The sequence below is a fragment of the Parus major genome, chromosome 7 (genome assembly GCF_001522545.3).
Source record: "Parus major isolate Abel chromosome 7, Parus_major1.1, whole genome shotgun sequence".
Taxonomy (NCBI): Eukaryota; Metazoa; Chordata; class Aves; order Passeriformes; family Paridae; genus Parus; species Parus major.
The window spans coordinates 13,704,646-13,722,920 of record NC_031776.1 but is presented as its reverse complement, the minus strand read 5'-3'; the positions used below and the strand labels follow the sequence as shown (position 1 = coordinate 13,722,920).

At 37.0% G+C, this 18,275-nt stretch overlaps 1 protein-coding gene across 2 annotated transcripts in view; it reads right to left on the bottom strand.

The window, feature by feature from the left end:
• PDE1A (phosphodiesterase 1A) overlaps positions 1 to 18,275 on the bottom strand; it is a 74,902-nt gene that overhangs the window by 14,933 nt on the left and 41,694 nt on the right. For both annotated transcript variants that reach the window (XM_015634891.3, XM_033516035.1), the window contains exons 8-13: positions 17,474 to 17,599; positions 11,389 to 11,490; positions 11,149 to 11,269; positions 7,227 to 7,308; positions 5,972 to 6,092; positions 4,066 to 4,250 (exon numbers count right to left, since the gene is read on the bottom strand). In XM_015634891.3, coding sequence (XP_015490377.1) covers positions 4,066 to 4,250; positions 5,972 to 6,092; positions 7,227 to 7,308; positions 11,149 to 11,269; positions 11,389 to 11,490; positions 17,474 to 17,599 — 737 coding nt within the window. The remainder of the gene's footprint in view (positions 1 to 4,065; positions 4,251 to 5,971; positions 6,093 to 7,226; positions 7,309 to 11,148; positions 11,270 to 11,388; positions 11,491 to 17,473; positions 17,600 to 18,275) is intronic.

Below are 18,275 nucleotides of genomic sequence, written 5' to 3'. Positions count from 1 at the left end.
ACATTTTTATAGAACAAGCTAAGTATGAATAAAGGAATAAAAATTGTATTTTAAAAATATTAAATAATTATGTTCTAGTAAACAATTATGTTCTAAGAAGTGCACCATGAAGGATATTACATGGTAGTTAAATCTTTCCCAACAAGTTTTGTGCTTCTTACAGCTTTCTCAGTAGGTCAATAACTTTCAGATCTTAAAATCCATTTAGAACACATATTCTCTAATGAAAGAACCTCTCAGATACATCTGAGCGCATTTACTGTCCATTTGCTACAATACAGTAACTGCAAGCAGCAGCAACCAACAATAATATGTGTTGAAAAAAGCACAGGATGGAATAGTTTCTTTATCACTGTGTTGAGTTGAACAGAGACAGATTATCTGGTGATTGGGGCTTGGAATATTAATTAAACATCAAGGCTTTCAAATTAGAATCCCAGATGTTTGATCATTATGGTAATTCCCTGTTAACAGCATTCCCTGAAAGGCCTGAGAAACATTCCTCTAACTCTCCAGTGGTGAAAGGTTGAAGACCCTAAGGCTATAGAGCACTGAGCTCCTCTGCCTCAATTACACAAGACATGGCCTTTTTAGCAAAGTGGAGCCATCCTATTTACTGAGCCTTCTGTTAAGGAGGCTTTCAAACAGCTGCCTAGGTAGATAAACACTTTCCTTGCTAATATAGGCCTTTCCAGAAACAAAGCATGCTGTTCCTTGCACAAGTTGCTTGCTTTTGCTAGGGAAGCCCTTGCTCCAGCTGAACTGCCTCCCACCAGTGCTACATGTGTAACCTTATCCTGAAAAGCTGGCATGAGTTCAGGTGACCCTCAGGAAATTATATGGAATGTTGCTAGTTTCCTTTCTGTATTCCTTGTGCATTTGTAGTACTACATATTATAGAGACAACTTCTCCTGAGCCTGTGAACTAAACTGGGAACAGTATCTGGTGTTTGCAGAGCCCATTGACAAGAATGCAGATGGCTCCTTCAAAAGCACAAGCTCTGTTTGTCATAGTCAGCTCAGGAAGTGTGTTTGAAGATCTGCACTGGGAGCCAGCCTGTTTACTACCATAACACAGCCCTCACATGCGTGACCTCCTCAGTGCATTCAGCAAATTGTGACTTGTCATAAATTATCTAGCTAAGACCAATGACAGCACTTTTCACCTGGTAGTGATTTATCTCTGACATCTCTTTCATCAGTACATTCTCCTACTAAATTATGAATAAAACACAATTTCATACGTATGCCCAAAGCAGCCTAAGGATTTTTCATCAAGCATGGAGTCAGAGAAGGCAGCATGAGATCTAGACAGGATTGGACTAATGTCTGAAGCTCAAGAACTCACGTTATTCACTTACAAGCTTAGTCAGACTTGGTTAATCTGAAAAGAATTTAAAGTGGAAGGGGGATGCATCGCAATATTTTTTATTCTTTACTAGATGTTCATTTTTCACAGCCTGATTAAGGATTCTCAGCCTTTTCAGGGTACAGCTTCAGAGAAGATATACGGGACCTGTTGAAGAAGACTCCCTTTTCCACTAGGTAACAAGGATTATGTGCTCCCTCAGAAAATGCTCTATAGAAAGCTATTGCTACTTAAAAATCTCTTTTACAGCAGTCCTTAGGGCCCACGTATGGACTATGTATGCAGACATTCCATTCTGAATGAATGGAAAAGACAACTTCCATAAAACCTACATAATCCACCCCACAGCTGTTAATTAAAATATAAAAACCCCTTACTATCTGTTTGCTAAACAAAATATAAACGTGTACTCAAGAGTATTTGCATTATTAACAAGGTCTCCTCTATGGGCTAATCAGGCACCCTGAAGGTCTCTGTGCCATGCTCCAGTCAACTGCAGACATTGCTGCAGGTAGCTTCTTTGTGGAGCAGATTTCTATAAATCTTTTCCTCGCAGAGTGGTTCAAAAAACAGATTCAGCCACAATCACACAGAGACAATATTGTCCATCAGGCTCTGGCCCCAACACCAGCTATTTTCACTTACCCATTAGCTTCCCTAATGTAGGTTTTACTGCAATTCCATAATTCTGTTCAGGAAGTACTTAGACATGCTTCATTCTTCAAGTTGATGGAAGAAAAGGAGGTTAGGACAACCACAATCTCAACAAAATCCATGGAGCCTTGAACATTAACATCTCTGTCAGAGTACAAAGCATGCCCAGAGTTGTCACCCTGGCAATTGAAGCCTTCTGATAATGGTTTCATAGTTTTAGTTACTTTCCATGAAAGTTCTATAGATTTGTTTACCACATTCCTTCTAAGAATCGTCTTTTGATGGATGTTTTGCATGACCAGTGTGCTTGGGAAGGTGGTAACTTAATTATCCAATCCCTGGTCATTGTCGAGAATCTATGAATACTGGAGTCAGAGAATAAAAGCCTGCTTTTCTGTTCTGACACCGAGAGGTGTTTGTGTGAATCATTTCATGTCCTTTAGCGACACAGAGTTTCCTGGATTTTGTTGGGCCTCACATTGATATTGACTGCAATCTTACCCATAATATTTTTTAAATCTCTTGCTGCAAGTAACTTTGTCTTTTCAATGCCTGTCAACAGTCCAGTAAAACTGGGCTAACTATATCAGTAATTTATAGAGCAAAACAAAGCACTGGAAATGAAGGGGAAACAGTGCCCTTTGATAGCACTGTATACCTCCAGAACAACATACCAAAAATCAGAATCAAACTGGTTAGTTCTGTGTAACTGGAAATGGCAAACTTCCAGACAACAAGTTCTCCATTACACCACATTGAAGGACCTTTCATGACACCAGCTCTGGGCTGCTGGATTTCTGCAGGCTGTAGCTAAGTGGCCTTGATGGTCTATTATTACTGACCACTGCACATGGGCAGTTATTTTCCTTTTGACCAGCCATTATTAGTTGAGCAACACCAAAAGAAGCAATTGGTTATATAAAGCTTCTCATGAAGAGGGACAATATTAATAGAATCCTCTCTTCAGATGTCTCTTCCACCTGACTCTTTCAAACCTTTGCCTCAAAAGATTTATGTATGGAAGCTTATTCTTAATACCCTCCTAATGAGAATATTCATTTTCAATTTAGCACTAAATTGTATTTTATCACTGCTCAGCACTGTTATTCTGTCTTGTCTGACACCTCTTTAGGAAAAAAAGATGTTGATTTGGATGATGGGATGAAAAACAAAGCTGGCACTGGGTTCCAGGATAGTATTCGCAGCTGTCAGTGTCAGGTCATGTGCAGCAAGACCATTCTCAGCAGTGAATTGCTATGCTAAAATATTCCAGGTACTTACTAGGAAATAATACAGGCTGTGGAAAAAATATTCCCAAATGGCATTCACTTAGCCTGGGTTGAAGCTATAAACTCTTTCTAACAGTTATCACTCAGGTGATTGAAAAGTATTTTACTCAGGTAACTGTAATTTCAGATAACTTTCAGATAAGGCTGATGAACTAAGATGCTCAGTGCAGGTTTGACTTTATTAACTATCTGCTGGCAAATGAAGAGTCACTTTTGGCTCGCTTGGGTCTAATGCATGCAGTGGTTGCCCAAATCTTTAGATCCACTGGGTCATTTAAATAATTGCCTACAGCATAGTTTCAAGAAGCCTGCAATACTGAATTTTCCATACAGTGGGGAACAAATAGCATTTCTGATAGCAGAGTACAACTTTTTTTTACATTTCTGAAGTAATGCGACAGCACACACCACTTTGAATTGTTGATTTTGGCATTTAAAACAGATGTCAGTATCAGTTACAACTAAAAGTGCAAGAATGCACATTTCTAAACCAAACCTCTAAAGATAAACTGTGCAGCACAGAGCCTGATTGCAAAGGCTATACAATTTACACTCATCCCCTAACCACCTACACCTCTTTAGACCTCCCGGGAGAGCAAAACAGGAGCATCTAAAACAAACATTAAGACATAAAATATATGAGTACAAGACAACTATGCATTTTTACAGGTTGATAGAAATTTTTAAAAAAATGAAAGTTGGTGAGATCTTAGGGGGTAACCTATAAAAACATTCCACCTTAACATATCATACCTTCTGCTGCTAATTCTTTCCATCTTTCTTTGTTTGCTTGAATGATCTTCATTAAGTTGTCCCTGAAGCCCCTTAGGTCTACAGTTGCTAGAGAATTTTCTGCGTGAGCTCCTCCATCACCTGTACTTTTAAACCCAGGTCGTCTTTGTGCTTCAGCATTGCTTACTCCTCCCAAACTGTTTTGGCTGGACAAGGGAAAAAAACTCCAAATTATAAACACAGTCAGACAATTTTAATAATACGCAATCAATCACGTTGCTTAGTAACTAATTTGAAAAAAGTTTTTACCAGAGTGTGCCTAAGATACAGGATGTCCTGCTGACCATTTTCCAGAGAATTCTTGAAAATATGTGACAGCTGAAAATATACTACTTGTAACCCAATTCTTAAAAGAATGTTTACACAGCCATTTTTGAGCAGCTTCTAAGCTGTGTTTTTGAATGATGAATGATATCTTTGGGTCCCACAGGAAAGACATCTGATCATTGTTTTTTGACCCATTTAAAAAAAGGAAGACATGACGTATATGACAGGTAAGTTTTGCTTGAGCTGAAAATTCTCTTCAAGCTACAAACCTTCAAAAGCGTAGTCAAAGCAAGATTTAAGTGGGTTTAAAATCTGCTTAACAGTGACCGCAGCCACTTTACACCTACAGGTAAGTAGGAATGAAATCATGCATATGTGTATATGGTGGGAAAGGTGGGGGAAAAAAGAATGAATGCTCTTTTTTTCTTAGAATTAAAAAATAAGACCTACCTCCAACAGATACTCAAGTCTTAATAGGTTTTGTTTACTCAACTTTGCTGCACGGTTTATCTCATTGGTACCACAGACAGATGTTAATATGCATACAAATGGGTTTCCATTAATCAGAAAATAATTGCAGTGATCATACCAACAAGAATTTCACTAGAAGAGTTAAATGTGAGATCCATGTGCTCCAGAGATGTTGAATAGGACACAATGGAAAGAATACACCAAAATTCTAATGCTTTCCAGGCACCATGTCATGGTGTCCATGCAGTAGTGAGTGTGCAGTTCTCTGGCTCAGACTTTTCCTATCGTGCTATAGCCTCTCCACTCTCCTCAGAACTCCACTCTCCACTCTCAAAAGGGTGGCACTTGATTCCAAACAAAGAAAAAATCCCTTTATCCTCCATCTCACACGAGGAAGTTTTGCTGGATCATAAGCCTTTTTTCATTTACCATTCAGTCATGAACATCAACCAAAAATGAAGCCTGAAGCTGCTAATCATTTGCAGCTGCTAATCACTCATTTATGAAGGAGTATGTAAACAAATGTGTTATCAGTAATGCCTTAGTTTAGCACTGTTCCCCAAAACACTAAGAACACCATCATAAATACCTACTTCTAGCAACTTTTGCTTCTAGCAAGCAAAATATAAGAAAGAGCTAGGCTCACCCTTTTGTTGCTGAAATCTAACTGATGTCTAGCAAATGAAAAATTGCCTTGCAAAGTTATCATTTAGTAACCGCAGTGAAAGCTCAGATTACAGTTTTAAAATGAAATATGATAACAGAGGCAGTATCTGATTATTCAACAATGCTTTCAGCAAGAAGACACTCAGATTACACTGTCATAGCTACTTTGCCTTATAGGTACAGAAATTTCAATAGCTTATTGCAAGGATTATATTAAAAAATTGTAGAAATAAATGTCATGGTTTGTATGTGTTTATTCTGATGATTATTGGGGTTTTGTCTTTTTATATGTACAACTGCTCAATCAATGGGATAAAATAGAACATTGCAAGTACAACGCAGCCCCACAGGGTGGCAATACTGCACAGCTGTTTGTTACTTCCCCAACTTCACCGAGATGACTCTGAGAATCACATTATCATGATTATTATGTTAGTTCAATAACAAAGCAGTGTATTCATACCCAGGGGTCCCAAATGCAGGACTCTCAGATTTTGTCGCTTCCTCTATAAGAGGCATAACAATTTTCTCCATTGAATCAGTAAGAAGAGAAAATGTTGGTTCTACTATGAAATCAATGAAACCTAATAAAGGAAAAGAGAGAAAATCAGGTTTTACATTTCCACAAGTCTCAAATCTAAAAATTAATACTTGCTATTGGGCTGATTGTCTAACTGTAGTCCCAACCCAATATATTAGATACCTCCAGTATAGTCTTGAAGAAAAAAGTACAATTGAAACAAAAAAAACACCTGAAGCTGGATAGATATAGGTAGATATTAATAATTACAGCTTTTCATTATTTTTTCTTGTAAATTTTATGCACTGCAGAACACACCCACCATTTGAAAGGAGTATTAATTATTGAATAGAAGGGAAGCTACTGTTGAGCCAGAGTGCTACAAGTCAGGCTGTCTCTTTTACCATTCGGAGCTTCTTGCCAAGGAGTTAATATTTCAAATTGCTGTTTATTATTCTGTGGAGGTAAAGTGTTATTTCACAGTGTGTAGGAGGGTTCTGTCAAATCAGTGAAGAGAACAAGTAATATCCTTAGGAGACAGCATTCATCCCACAGTTCTGAGATGTCAGCTCTGAACAATGTCTTTTACATTCTAAAGTGCTCATCACGGTATGGGATGACACAGTGAGAGAATGAAGCATTATTCTCTACTGAGCACTTAACAGAAAAAAAAATATGTTAAAACATGAGCTAGCAATGGATTTCCAGATGTCTTCATGCTCTAACCATGCAACACAGTGTGAAGGTGAGCAACAGAGATTCAATCTAGGATCCAGCTTCTCTCCTGCAGTAGATAGGATGCTGAAGCATACTGGCTCCAAACTCTCAGTGAAATGGAATAAAGGATACGTTAAGTGACAGATTGCAGTGGTCCTTGTCAACCCAGGGAGGCTTGACCCTTTGTAGTTTGACCCTGAGACACTGACAGGCTTGCTTGCAGTCCAGAGAGCTGATTTATTAATTAGCTTTAAGTTGATTAACCTTGGTTAATCCTTCTCCTACCCCTCCTGCACACATGGTGAAATTACATCATGCTCTTTTGAGACCAGCTGTAAAAGCACACAAGTTTTGTGAACGGATAGGTGCAAAGAAATACCTTCCATATGACGGAATTTTGAACATTTAAATTCAAAATTGGCAAATGAAAATGTTTTGTGAATACAGAGACAAAAGAAAGAAAAACACAGTTTGTCATTACCTATTTGAGACTGAGCTACCAAAGTGGACTTGCGGTCACAAAGTGGGGAAAATTGAAGACCTAAAGCAGCCTCCTTGTCCCCCTGTAAACAACAATGTTTAATATTATAAGCATATATTTGATAGAGGGACCGAGAGACAAAGAAATCTGAATATTCTTAGTATTTATTCAACAGATCACTTAATTAATTTATATTCCTAAATAAAAACAAGTCGGAGACAAATCTTCAAATCTTTAAATTTTGATTAAGAGTCTAAATTCTGATTACTTTTTGGCAACTGTTATGTAAAGAAAATTAGTGTGATCAAGTTCTCAACAGCAAGGCATCTGCCAATGAGATTTAAAATATATGAAGTTCTTGTATTCACAGTTTAATTCTGCTGATCCCAGATGTAATGGGACTAGAGATACTTAGACATGTTTGTAATAGTATGCCAAATACTGAATGTGTCCTTCTATTACATTGGTTCATTTAGCATGTAAAAATCCTTCAGTGGATTTACTCAGGTCAAGTGTATGAACTGATTCAAACTCATTCTCACTAGCAGGCATTACTCTCTATTGCTGAAGCCACAAAAAAATACAAATTCAGTTTAATTTACAAGAATGATTTGTACAACCTAGCTCTGAAATTTTTTCAGCTCTTAGCAGATTAGAGGAGTCTTTTTTGTTGCAAGTCTTAACAGGCAGGAGGGTGTATTTCCATTTTCAGCATGGTAGACCAACTGATTTGCAAAACCTCAAAAAGAAAAGTCCAGTGGCACCAAAAAAACCCCAAAACTGAAAACCCTGAAGAGATGTCTTTCAGAGGAGGTTATAATTTGTGCTGCTGCCGCCCTGGCTGCCAGAAGCACTGACATTATAGATACAGGAAAACCTAGTCTTGCAAGCCGAATAAACCTAAGTATTTGTCATGGAGAGTGCTGTTAGATGATCATTCAGTGGGGAGCACTGCATAAACATACCATTCTTCCAAGGAAAACTGGGAAAATAGAAACTGATGGATGAAGGGGGCAGTATCAACCTTCTTTAGTCTTTTTATCATGTATCATTGAAGTGCATTTGGGAAAGGTTTAGGACCAGAAATGCAGTAAAACCAATCCAGCCACAGGAACAGATGCAACTCACAGATTGCATTTCATGTGATAGCAGAGAGAGCTTTATCACTAAGGCCGTTAACTTTTATATTCAAGTGTTAATAATATGAGCCCAGAGTGTGGAAGAACATATGAAGACCTGCTACTTCAGCAGTGGGAGTGGCATCTCCATGTAAATACAGGGGCCAGATTGTAATAACATATAAACTGCGGTAGTTCTAACTATTTCAGCCATGGTTAAATACAAGATTTCTATAGTAATGTTAATTTTGCAATCTTCTCATCTAAAGGTATTAAAAAAGAGAAAATTCAACACTAATCATGGATGAATTTAGTGGGTTTTTTTTGTTTTGTTTTCAAGTAGCTCTCTACTCCAATTATGAATTAATTTGCAATCAACATAATAATGATTAATACTTAAGTGTCACTTGAGTCTAAAATTACTGTAAATTGTAATAATGGACACAGCACTGATATTTAAACTAGTTGTTAGAATGTAATGAGATTTAAAAACAAGATGGAAATCAAACAGTAAAAAAAATTCTTTGTCTGGGCCCTGGACTCATTTTTAACTCTCTTTTAATGTCTCTGGATTTATTCAGACTGAGTGTAGAGTGCTATAGGCACTGTGCTATTTCATTGAGTTACCTGAACTATTTATTTTTCTAATTTTAAGGATTTGAGATGGGTGGCTGTACTTCCATTTTAAACAAGTAACTCAGATTTTCCTTGGTATTACAATATGCTTTCTGTAGCTGTTACTTTTAAACTTAAAGTGTTGTTGGGTTTTATTTTCTGAAGTTAACACTGGCACATATTTTAACCATTAGCTGTAGTTAACATTTTCGTTAAGGTGAATGTTTATTTTTTTGCTGGTGCTCACTACTTTGAAAGCTGCCTGTGAAAGCATTGGATTTGCATCAGCTGTTTCAGAATCTACTGCTTTTCCCATAAGGCACAGAAGTAGGTGAATTACTATCTTTAAAGAAAAGAAGAGGAGGAATTAAAGAGTTTTATATACATTTGGACTACTTCATCTTGGCTGGAACAGATTTGGAAATCCTGAAAATTTCTATCACACAGGCTCAGATCAACAGACCAGAGGATGCACAACAAGCATCTAGGAAGTAGGAGACCTACTGAGTCCTCACTGCTCAGCGCATTTATATATGTGCTGATACTTCATCACACTTCAAAAGTGCTGGAACAACTCCACACACACAGTCCTTAGCAGTACATGGAAAGAATTCTGTTTCTTATACACTCCCCTGCAGCCTGGAAGACTTTCATATTTTATACTGCTGAGTTGCAACCACATATACAATTTTACTTGTTCTATTGTTAAATGCCTTCTCAAGTTTTTGAGCAGCTTCTTTGGGATCCAGTCACTTCTTTAGGGAATAGATAAAGGAATAACTAAAACATTAGCTGGTCTTGTGCAATTCAGTGACCAGTGTGGTACTGTTTACTGCTGATGCTACCTCCACTTGGCTGGACACATTGCCTCACTGTCCCATGGGTCCTGTCTAGTCTGTCTCTCTGTGTCTAAAATGTTCTTACAGTTGCCATTTTATGACTTTTGCTTGGGCAACCCGCTCCTCTTTTTTGCTCTCAGGTTTAAAATCCTTAACATTTCCCTTGACAGAAGCAGACACAAACTCATGACTGCTCATTATTTCCACAAAACTCAGTCCATTCATTATTTATATTAAGGCACCAGCTCTCCAGTTTGCCTCCCCAGTGCAAAGCCCAGAGTCAGGGATGCCCTGATGCTCCCTACTGAGAATTCATGTGCAGATTCTCCAGGACCTGAGCACAAACCTTATACAGTAGATGGGTCTAACAACCTCAAGGTATAACATACTTTCTTTTTTATTCTCTGGTCCCTTTTTCCAGTGTGATCCTTCTGATTTGAAAATGTCAGTATATAGTAAAATTAAGACAATCAAGCTGAGCAAAACATACACTGTTCCCTGATGTGTATTAACCCTTTTTAAAATCTGTGCATCAGTCTAGAAACTGTCATTCCTAAACTGAATTTTGAGTATCAATTGTACTTCAGTAACTGTTATGCTGACAATGTGTATGGTTGCAAATATTGATTATGGGGAGAGTATTTTCTCTCTGGAGAAATGTTTTTTGTTTCAACTGCTGAGGTGAATCAAAAAAGAACAGCAGAGACACCAACATCTACTGGGTTTTCTCTTGGAATTCAGTACCTCACAGAAATGAAAAGGCTTTCACAATGGTGTGTCTTCATTTTTGGTTTAGGGTATATGGTCCCAGCATTAACAAGATGGTACTGTCTAACCTCTGGCTTTGGATCAGGCTGTTATGAAGGCAACACCTTCAGATCTATGTGGTATATGCATGGTAAATACTAGCAAAGAAAAGAAATATAAGGACTTTCTGACTTGTGGAATGGAGACAACTTTTTGTCTCCTTTGCTGAACATGAATTCTTCCTATTTTCTCTCATCCTATCCTTCTGCTTCTTTATAACTCAAAGAATATATAAATCTCTGTCTACAGAATGAAAACAGCTTGACAAGTTATATTATAATTGAAAGAAAAAAAACCCCACTACAACACTCAGAATACTGATATCAACTGAAATAGATAGAGAGCTATAACCATTTTGTCTTATTCACACACATAAAAGTTGAATTAATGTCAGTGGTAAGTATGAAGAATAAAGGATATATACTACTGACTATGCTTGTCAATCACAACCAACAGCAACCTTGCTGGAAGACTTAAAAAATATTCAGTCATGTAACCATTGCTTCTTGAACTAAATTTATTAAAGGATTTTAAAAATGGCACCTGTCGAAAAAATTCTTCCATCAGGGCCATGGTCCACCGGTAGTGCAGTTCCCAGGATTTTGCTGGATGGCTTATGTCTGCTGCATGTAGAATCAAAGACATGGCTTTGGCTTTGTCTACCCTGTCAATTCAAGGACATGCTCCAATTATCTCAAAACAAAAGCAACTCTTTAAATTCTTTTCTTGAATATGAGCTCATTGAAAGACTACAGATAATGAACAGAATGGAAAATAACCTACCCCTGTGCCTGCTGTAGAGTGTGTCGCATTGTTTTAATTTGTTGAAAATGACCCGACATATCTGTAGACAAGACCATCTCAATGACCAAGCTACGCAACTCCCTAAGAATAATTAAAAGCAAAATGACTGATTAAAATTCATTTATTCTATGTATGGTACATTTGTTTAAGCAGTATTTGTTAATTTATAACTTTCAAAACAACATCATGGGTTTTATTACGTTTTAAAAAGCATTTAAATAAATTATTAACAACTTGAAGATTGTATCCTCAAGGGATTCTGTGAAAGCAATGTACCTCAGAGAATGTACTCTGCAGTCATTATTTCAGAGTCACACTGTTTTGTAAATCCTATTTCCTAGTGCATAAACTAATATTACATGTAGTTCTCCCACCCATTATAAGTCATTCTTTATTTTTTCCAGCAGTAGTATATTATAAAAACAAGTTGTTCTCTGGGCTTACCACCACACAACAGGATACATTATTACTGCCCTCATATTAGTGAAGAGTGTGAGTAACACTAAACCTAGAAAGAAGGCTGTGGAAACACTCAGAAGAGTGAGAGGAAACACTCAGAAGAGCAAAAGGTATTATATCTGAAATACTATCAAAATTACACCAAGATCATTATGACAAACTACCTTTCATTCCAAAAGTACTGTGGTACCTGTTTATTGAATCAGAACAAGGTTGGGTTTAATAATTTATCTCTGTCTTGGTATTATGAATAGAGATGCTGGCTTGTCCATCAGCTTTCTATTAAATCAATATGAAACTAATAAAACATGAACAGTATAATAAACTTTATTCTGATTGTTAATAGGAAATTAAATTAATTTTGTCAACAATAATTACTGACTCAGAAAATTCTGTCTCCTTGATGTAGAAAGATCATATATAGGCCATGCAGGAGTGCAGTGGGTGTTTATTTATATGCTTTTTAAATTGCCTAGGAGGACAAGTGCTGTGTATCTGTATATGGGGAACTTACCACATTAAACCTTTCATTCTGCACCATATATCTTCATGAGCACACCCCCAGTCTTAAGGATGTCCAAGTATCAAATACAACAGTAAAATCCTACTTTAGTCATTCTCACTGATCTTTGATATTGTTCATATATTTTATTTGAGTAAATCAAAAAACGTACAAGTTTTTTTAAAGGACTGTGCTTCAAAGAGGTAATGTGCAGTTTTCTTTAGGGCTGTTAGAATACTTTGTTATAAAGAATATCAAGATTTATTTTGATCTAAATTATTTACACATTTAAGCAGATATTTGTCACTGATTTTTATGTATATATTCCTGATTTGCTTTAATGTAACTGGATAAAGACCCAGTGCTCTCACTTCTACTCAGTAATATGCAGCCATAGCAACTTGTGTTTAGAAAATGCCTTTTCTGACCTCATAATAATATATTAATTATTTTGCATCCCAGCTGTTCCTCCTCCACATTGCTTTGAAAGTGTACCTTTCAAAAACAGTCAAACCCATTAAAAATAAAAGCAAAACAAACAAAAAAACCCCAGCTAACACTATAAGAGAAATGAGGGCTCTGCGTTGTTATACCCTGTTGTTTTTAAGACTGAGATAATTTTCACTTCTCCTTTCCACAGGAGATTTTCTTAAGAACTTTCAGTGTCTGAACTTTTTTAGAATAATCAGAAATAAGTTCACCCCTACTCACAAGACACCTCACCCCTACTATGCAAGACACACACAGAGAAGCAAAACCACACTTTCAGTTTATTCATATTGTCATGGCTGCAGGAAAAAACCCTAATTCTTACCTACAGCACCTGAATAATGAATAAACAGTATAGCACTGTCCTATCACACACTCCTGAAGTTTTCAGGCCACTAAAAATCTGCTTAACAGCAAAAGAGAGATTCTTGCAGTTGTTAACTGCCTGTGCCCATATGCACCATAATTAAAAGGATAGAAAATTGAAACCTGATGGGGAAATGGTAGGTAAAGCCCTTCTGAAGCTACAGATGCTTCATCTGCTGTCATTGCACAGAAGGTTAATCTCGGACTGATTCTATTGCCAAATTGTTTCCTAGGGGAAAAAGACTGTCTCAACTTCCACATGGTGGGAGACCTCAGCTGGTGTCATAGGTAACTCCTGGACAGAAATCTCTCCCGATCCTCGTTAGGCAGTCCCCAGCCACAAGCCTCAGGATAACACAGTTCCTGCTACCACAGCAAAAAGACACATAGATGTTGTCATACCATAAAGGGAAGAAACAATATTCATGTACAGCACATGGCAATCTTTCAGGCCCAAAAGCAGGAGATTGCTGGGTTTGAGCCTACCATCTCCACTTTACTTAAATAAACTGTCATGTTCTGTGCTGGCATCCTTTATTACAGCCTCCCATGGCTGTAAGTCCTATGGATAGGATAGTGTAAAAAAACAGATGCAAGACTACGTGAAAAAAGTACATGAACAATGCTGTAATAAAGAGACAAGGAGTGGCACATGAATTTCTTGAAAAAGTAGTTAGCCAATAAATAGAAACCAGCTTTACCTGGATTTGTCCATGACAAAGGCATTCAGTTAGCTGGAAACTAATAAAAAAATCCAGGAACAGACTAATATGAGCAAAAGTAAGGTGGGAACTGAAGACATAAGCCTCATCTTCAAGTTACAGGAGTCCTCAGACAGAGGAATCTCAAGGGACTCTATGAAATAATGTTGTTCATTTTGCATAATATATAATGCATACTGTTTTATTTGTCTTTTTCTTTGTATAATCAGGCAATAAGGCACTGTATGCTTTATGACTGGGATGGTTTCAGACATTAATACTGCCCCACCGCCTACGACAACATTACGCATGGGGTGCTGGAACACCAGAAACCTGGTAAATCAAAGGAGAAAGGGGGACAAACAAGCATCCCACTTTAATTATTTAAGAACACTAAGTGAAAGAAACAATATCAAAGACTGGAATTGATTTTCAGAGTCAAGAAAAGACTGAAAAAATTCTATGAATGTCACATGCATTATCCACAAAGGACATCCTCAGAATGCTGGCAGTGTTCCCCAGCTCAGACCAGAAGCCGAAGTTTTAAACTTAATTGAAGCTGGCAGTTTATTAGCACATTTTTCTTCTTAAAGTTAACATGTAGAAGACAAAATGGAATACTATAAAGTAATTTCAGTAATTTTGCTTCATCTTGCTAGAATAATTAGCAGAACCTCAATTTAAATAGTCAGCAGTGTTAAATTTTTGAAAATTGAAATTGCTGCAACTAAAGAAAATAGATATGACAGAAGTAAAGAAATTAATCAGTGCCAGGAAGTACATTAAAAAGTTGAACAGATTATGATTTCAATTTACTGCCAACTTGATTCAGTGCAGCCATCAAAACTGTTAGTTTAACAGCATGAATTTCAGTAAAAATCCAAGAAGCTCACACAAGTAATAATAAGAACATTGAAGAATTTGTTAAGTGGCTACCAGATCCATCATTGCACCCATGAAATGACAGGGTAAGAGGAATTTCTGGATATTAGAAATTAATTCCAGGAAGCTGTCAGTTCCATGACTGACCCTCTAAACTGATGTATCACACTGCAACAGGTTGTGCAGGTTGGCACAGACCGGCACTTAGGAATTTACTGCTTGCTTCAAAGTACAGACTGTAATTGCTGAGCTAAGTGACAAAACATGGAACTGAATGTCCTAGTTTAGCTTCTTTAGCTTATTAGTCAATTCATACATTTCTTCTACATTTTACTGAATATGCCCTAAAAGAGTTGATAAATTCTCCTTTTCACTGGTTGCCAAATGTCACCAGCTTCAAACTGGCTGCATATAATAGAATCTGTGTAGCCACTCTATACAAAAAAAAAAAGCAAAACTCAAGTAAGGTCTTCTAGGAAAACATAATTAAGTTACAGTGAGAAGAGATGGAAAAGGAAGTGTAAACAGAGCCTTTGTGTGATTGAGCAAGTTCCAAAAGAATGTGGTAGATTATCACAGATTCAAAAACCACTGAGAGATAAAATGCAACAAAAGTTATAGAAAACAATCCACAACTGATCTGGACAAAGAACTGTGGGAACACCTGGACAAAGAACTGTGGGAAGACCTTCCCAAACAATATATGCAGAGAAGAGTGTGCTTCAAAAGTGTGAAGAGAGCCTATCACGTTCCCCCCTTTCTTTTGTCTGCAGTCCACAAAAACGGTATATATGAACATCACAACCTGAAAATCACAGGTTCCTCCTTCCATTTGCAAATATTTGGGTTTCATCCTATTACTCTTCTCCTCAGTGGCATAATAAAAAGGAATGACTGGGATAAACTGTCCTAGCTGGCAGCCAGATTTCTATCAGCTGGAGCCGTTGTGTGTTGCTGCAGGGATTCTCAGACTATACTGATTAATGATGGTCGCCAGTGATGAAGAAGCCAGGACTGGAGATGAATATAAGTGTTTTCAAGCCATCTTTGGGACATCCTGGATTGAAATGCACCTGAAGAATTGCAGCCCCTTTCTACTCGGAAGCGCCCTCTTGTAGGATGCAATATAACAGCACCACTTCAAAAAAACATACTCAAGGCAGTATGTCTGAAGAGTTGAAAATAATTTTCCCTCTGAAATGATGGTGTTAAAAGACAGAATATGAGTTTCTGATGGCTGTGTACTGGCACGATAATCTTGTCCATACTCAATAGTTAGGACAAACAAAAATAGGGTCACAGAGACCAATAAACCCCAAAACTACCAGGCTCAAAATAATTTCAAGAGGAGTAAGGCTGGCTCTTGTTGGCATTGCAAATCTAGGTGTGTAGATAGTTATAAATGAAGTTTACAATTTACTTCTGGAGAAATTTCTTCAGAACTAAATGATCAACACAAACTTTCTGTTAATTAAATCTAAATGAGTATCCTCTGAGAAGAATTCTTTCAAAAGAAATAAAAAATGTATGCTTCCTCTCTCACTTTAAATAAAAAAATTATAAATTTCTTTAATATTTTTTAAAAACAGGTACAGAATAATAATTAATAGAAACCCAGGATGACCAGCAGACTTACATTCAATAAATGCTTTATTTAGGGGCTTATCATCATGTAAATAAGTAAAATCATGTAAATCTACCATGTAAATCAGTCCACCTGTAAATATACACCTCGGCAAAATTTGATCTGATGTTCACATATTCCTTCATAAATATATTTTAAGTTTGTATTTTGTGAAAGTACAAATAAAGCAGAGTTTAGCTTTGTTATTCATGGTAGCATCATTCACAGTGAGAGACCTTCCCCTAGCAGAATATATTGCTTTGAACTTCACAGTCCACCTGTCTGCATGGGATTTTTTAGAGCTGCTGAATAATATCTGCGTTTACAGAAAAACACAGAAGATTAATATTTTAAATACAGTATGTATCCATCAATGATATACAAAGATAACATTTTTAATAATGTTATCTTTGTATATAATACATCTCCTTTTTAATAATGGAGAGAGTCTTAATTCTACCTGAATTTTAGCCTTGCAGGTCTTATTATTTGTGATATATCAATTATGATACTTATTCTTTCAGCTGGCCAAATTTTCTTCAGTAATTTCACTAAAATTAAGAAGATAAATAAATCCCTGTAGCACTTCTGGTCCTTTATTATTTTTGGACTGTCCACACAACTCTTTTTTTAATGCTTAACCGAGACGTGACTATGCTGAAATCCCAGGAGCAGTAGTGCTCAAGCTGGCAGCAGAGTGTGACTCTGCACTGTGATTTCAACCCACTGGTTATGTTGGACAAAGGCAACCCAGCTCAGCCAGCATTTTGGTTTTCCTGAGGAGCTATCTCACCTGAGGGTCTCCACACACTCCAGCACTGAGCCTCAGAAACGCACAGCCTCCCTTGGAAAATTACACGGACTCTCCCAAACTGTACTTAGCACCACAGCAGCCTTCCCTAGGCTATAAATATCCATTACTCTTTCCACTGTCAACTTCCTGTAATTTGAACTCTTAAAATAGACTCCACAGGGAAGGCCTGGTGGTTTTTATTATTTTTAAATACTGGAAGTATTTTTGAATGTCACAGCAAGCCTTACCTCCAGTCATCTTTGTTTAGATTAGCCAGGATGTTCATCTCTTCTTCCTGCATGAGTCTATAAGCAGCACTTACATGATGATTTTCAAGAACAGATCGATCATTGTACAATATAGCAACATCTGACCTGGTGTGGAGAAAAAAAAGCAGATTTTGTAATAGTGTTCTGATCATGGCATTGGGAAAGGCAGGATTATGTGTTCTCTATGAGAAATATTGACTATATATACATATATAGAGATACATATAGATATATCAAATGATGCTTATATCAAATACTGATAAATTTTCCGTCTTAAATGCATTAAAAATTATCATTACACCATTGTATACACTGTGGGAAAGCCATATTTTCAAATGTGTGATGTGTTATTGATACGACCTAACTGTGGGAAAAACTCATGAGATCTTTGAGCATCTTGACTGTAGACAGGATTTCAGAGTATCAGATATGCATTAATTAGGCTACAAAAGTACACTTACACGATACAAGCATTGAAAATACAATGTGTTCACCAACAGCAGGGCTCCACACATAGCATGGGTATAAAGAAGTTACTCCCCCTGCTCTGAGAGATGTGCTTTGGCCCATGCTACTCATTAAAAGAAGATGCTGTAAATAATAAAGTATTAAAAAGTTTCAATTTCATATGTTTTGAAGAACTACCATCTTTTCTCAGAACAGAGAAACCTTGAGCTTCATTACAGTGGGAAGGTAGAGATGCTAAGATGCAGTTTGGAAGCACTCAAGTGCTTCCTAAAGACAGACTTGTACCATAATGTTAGCACACTTAACAGTATCC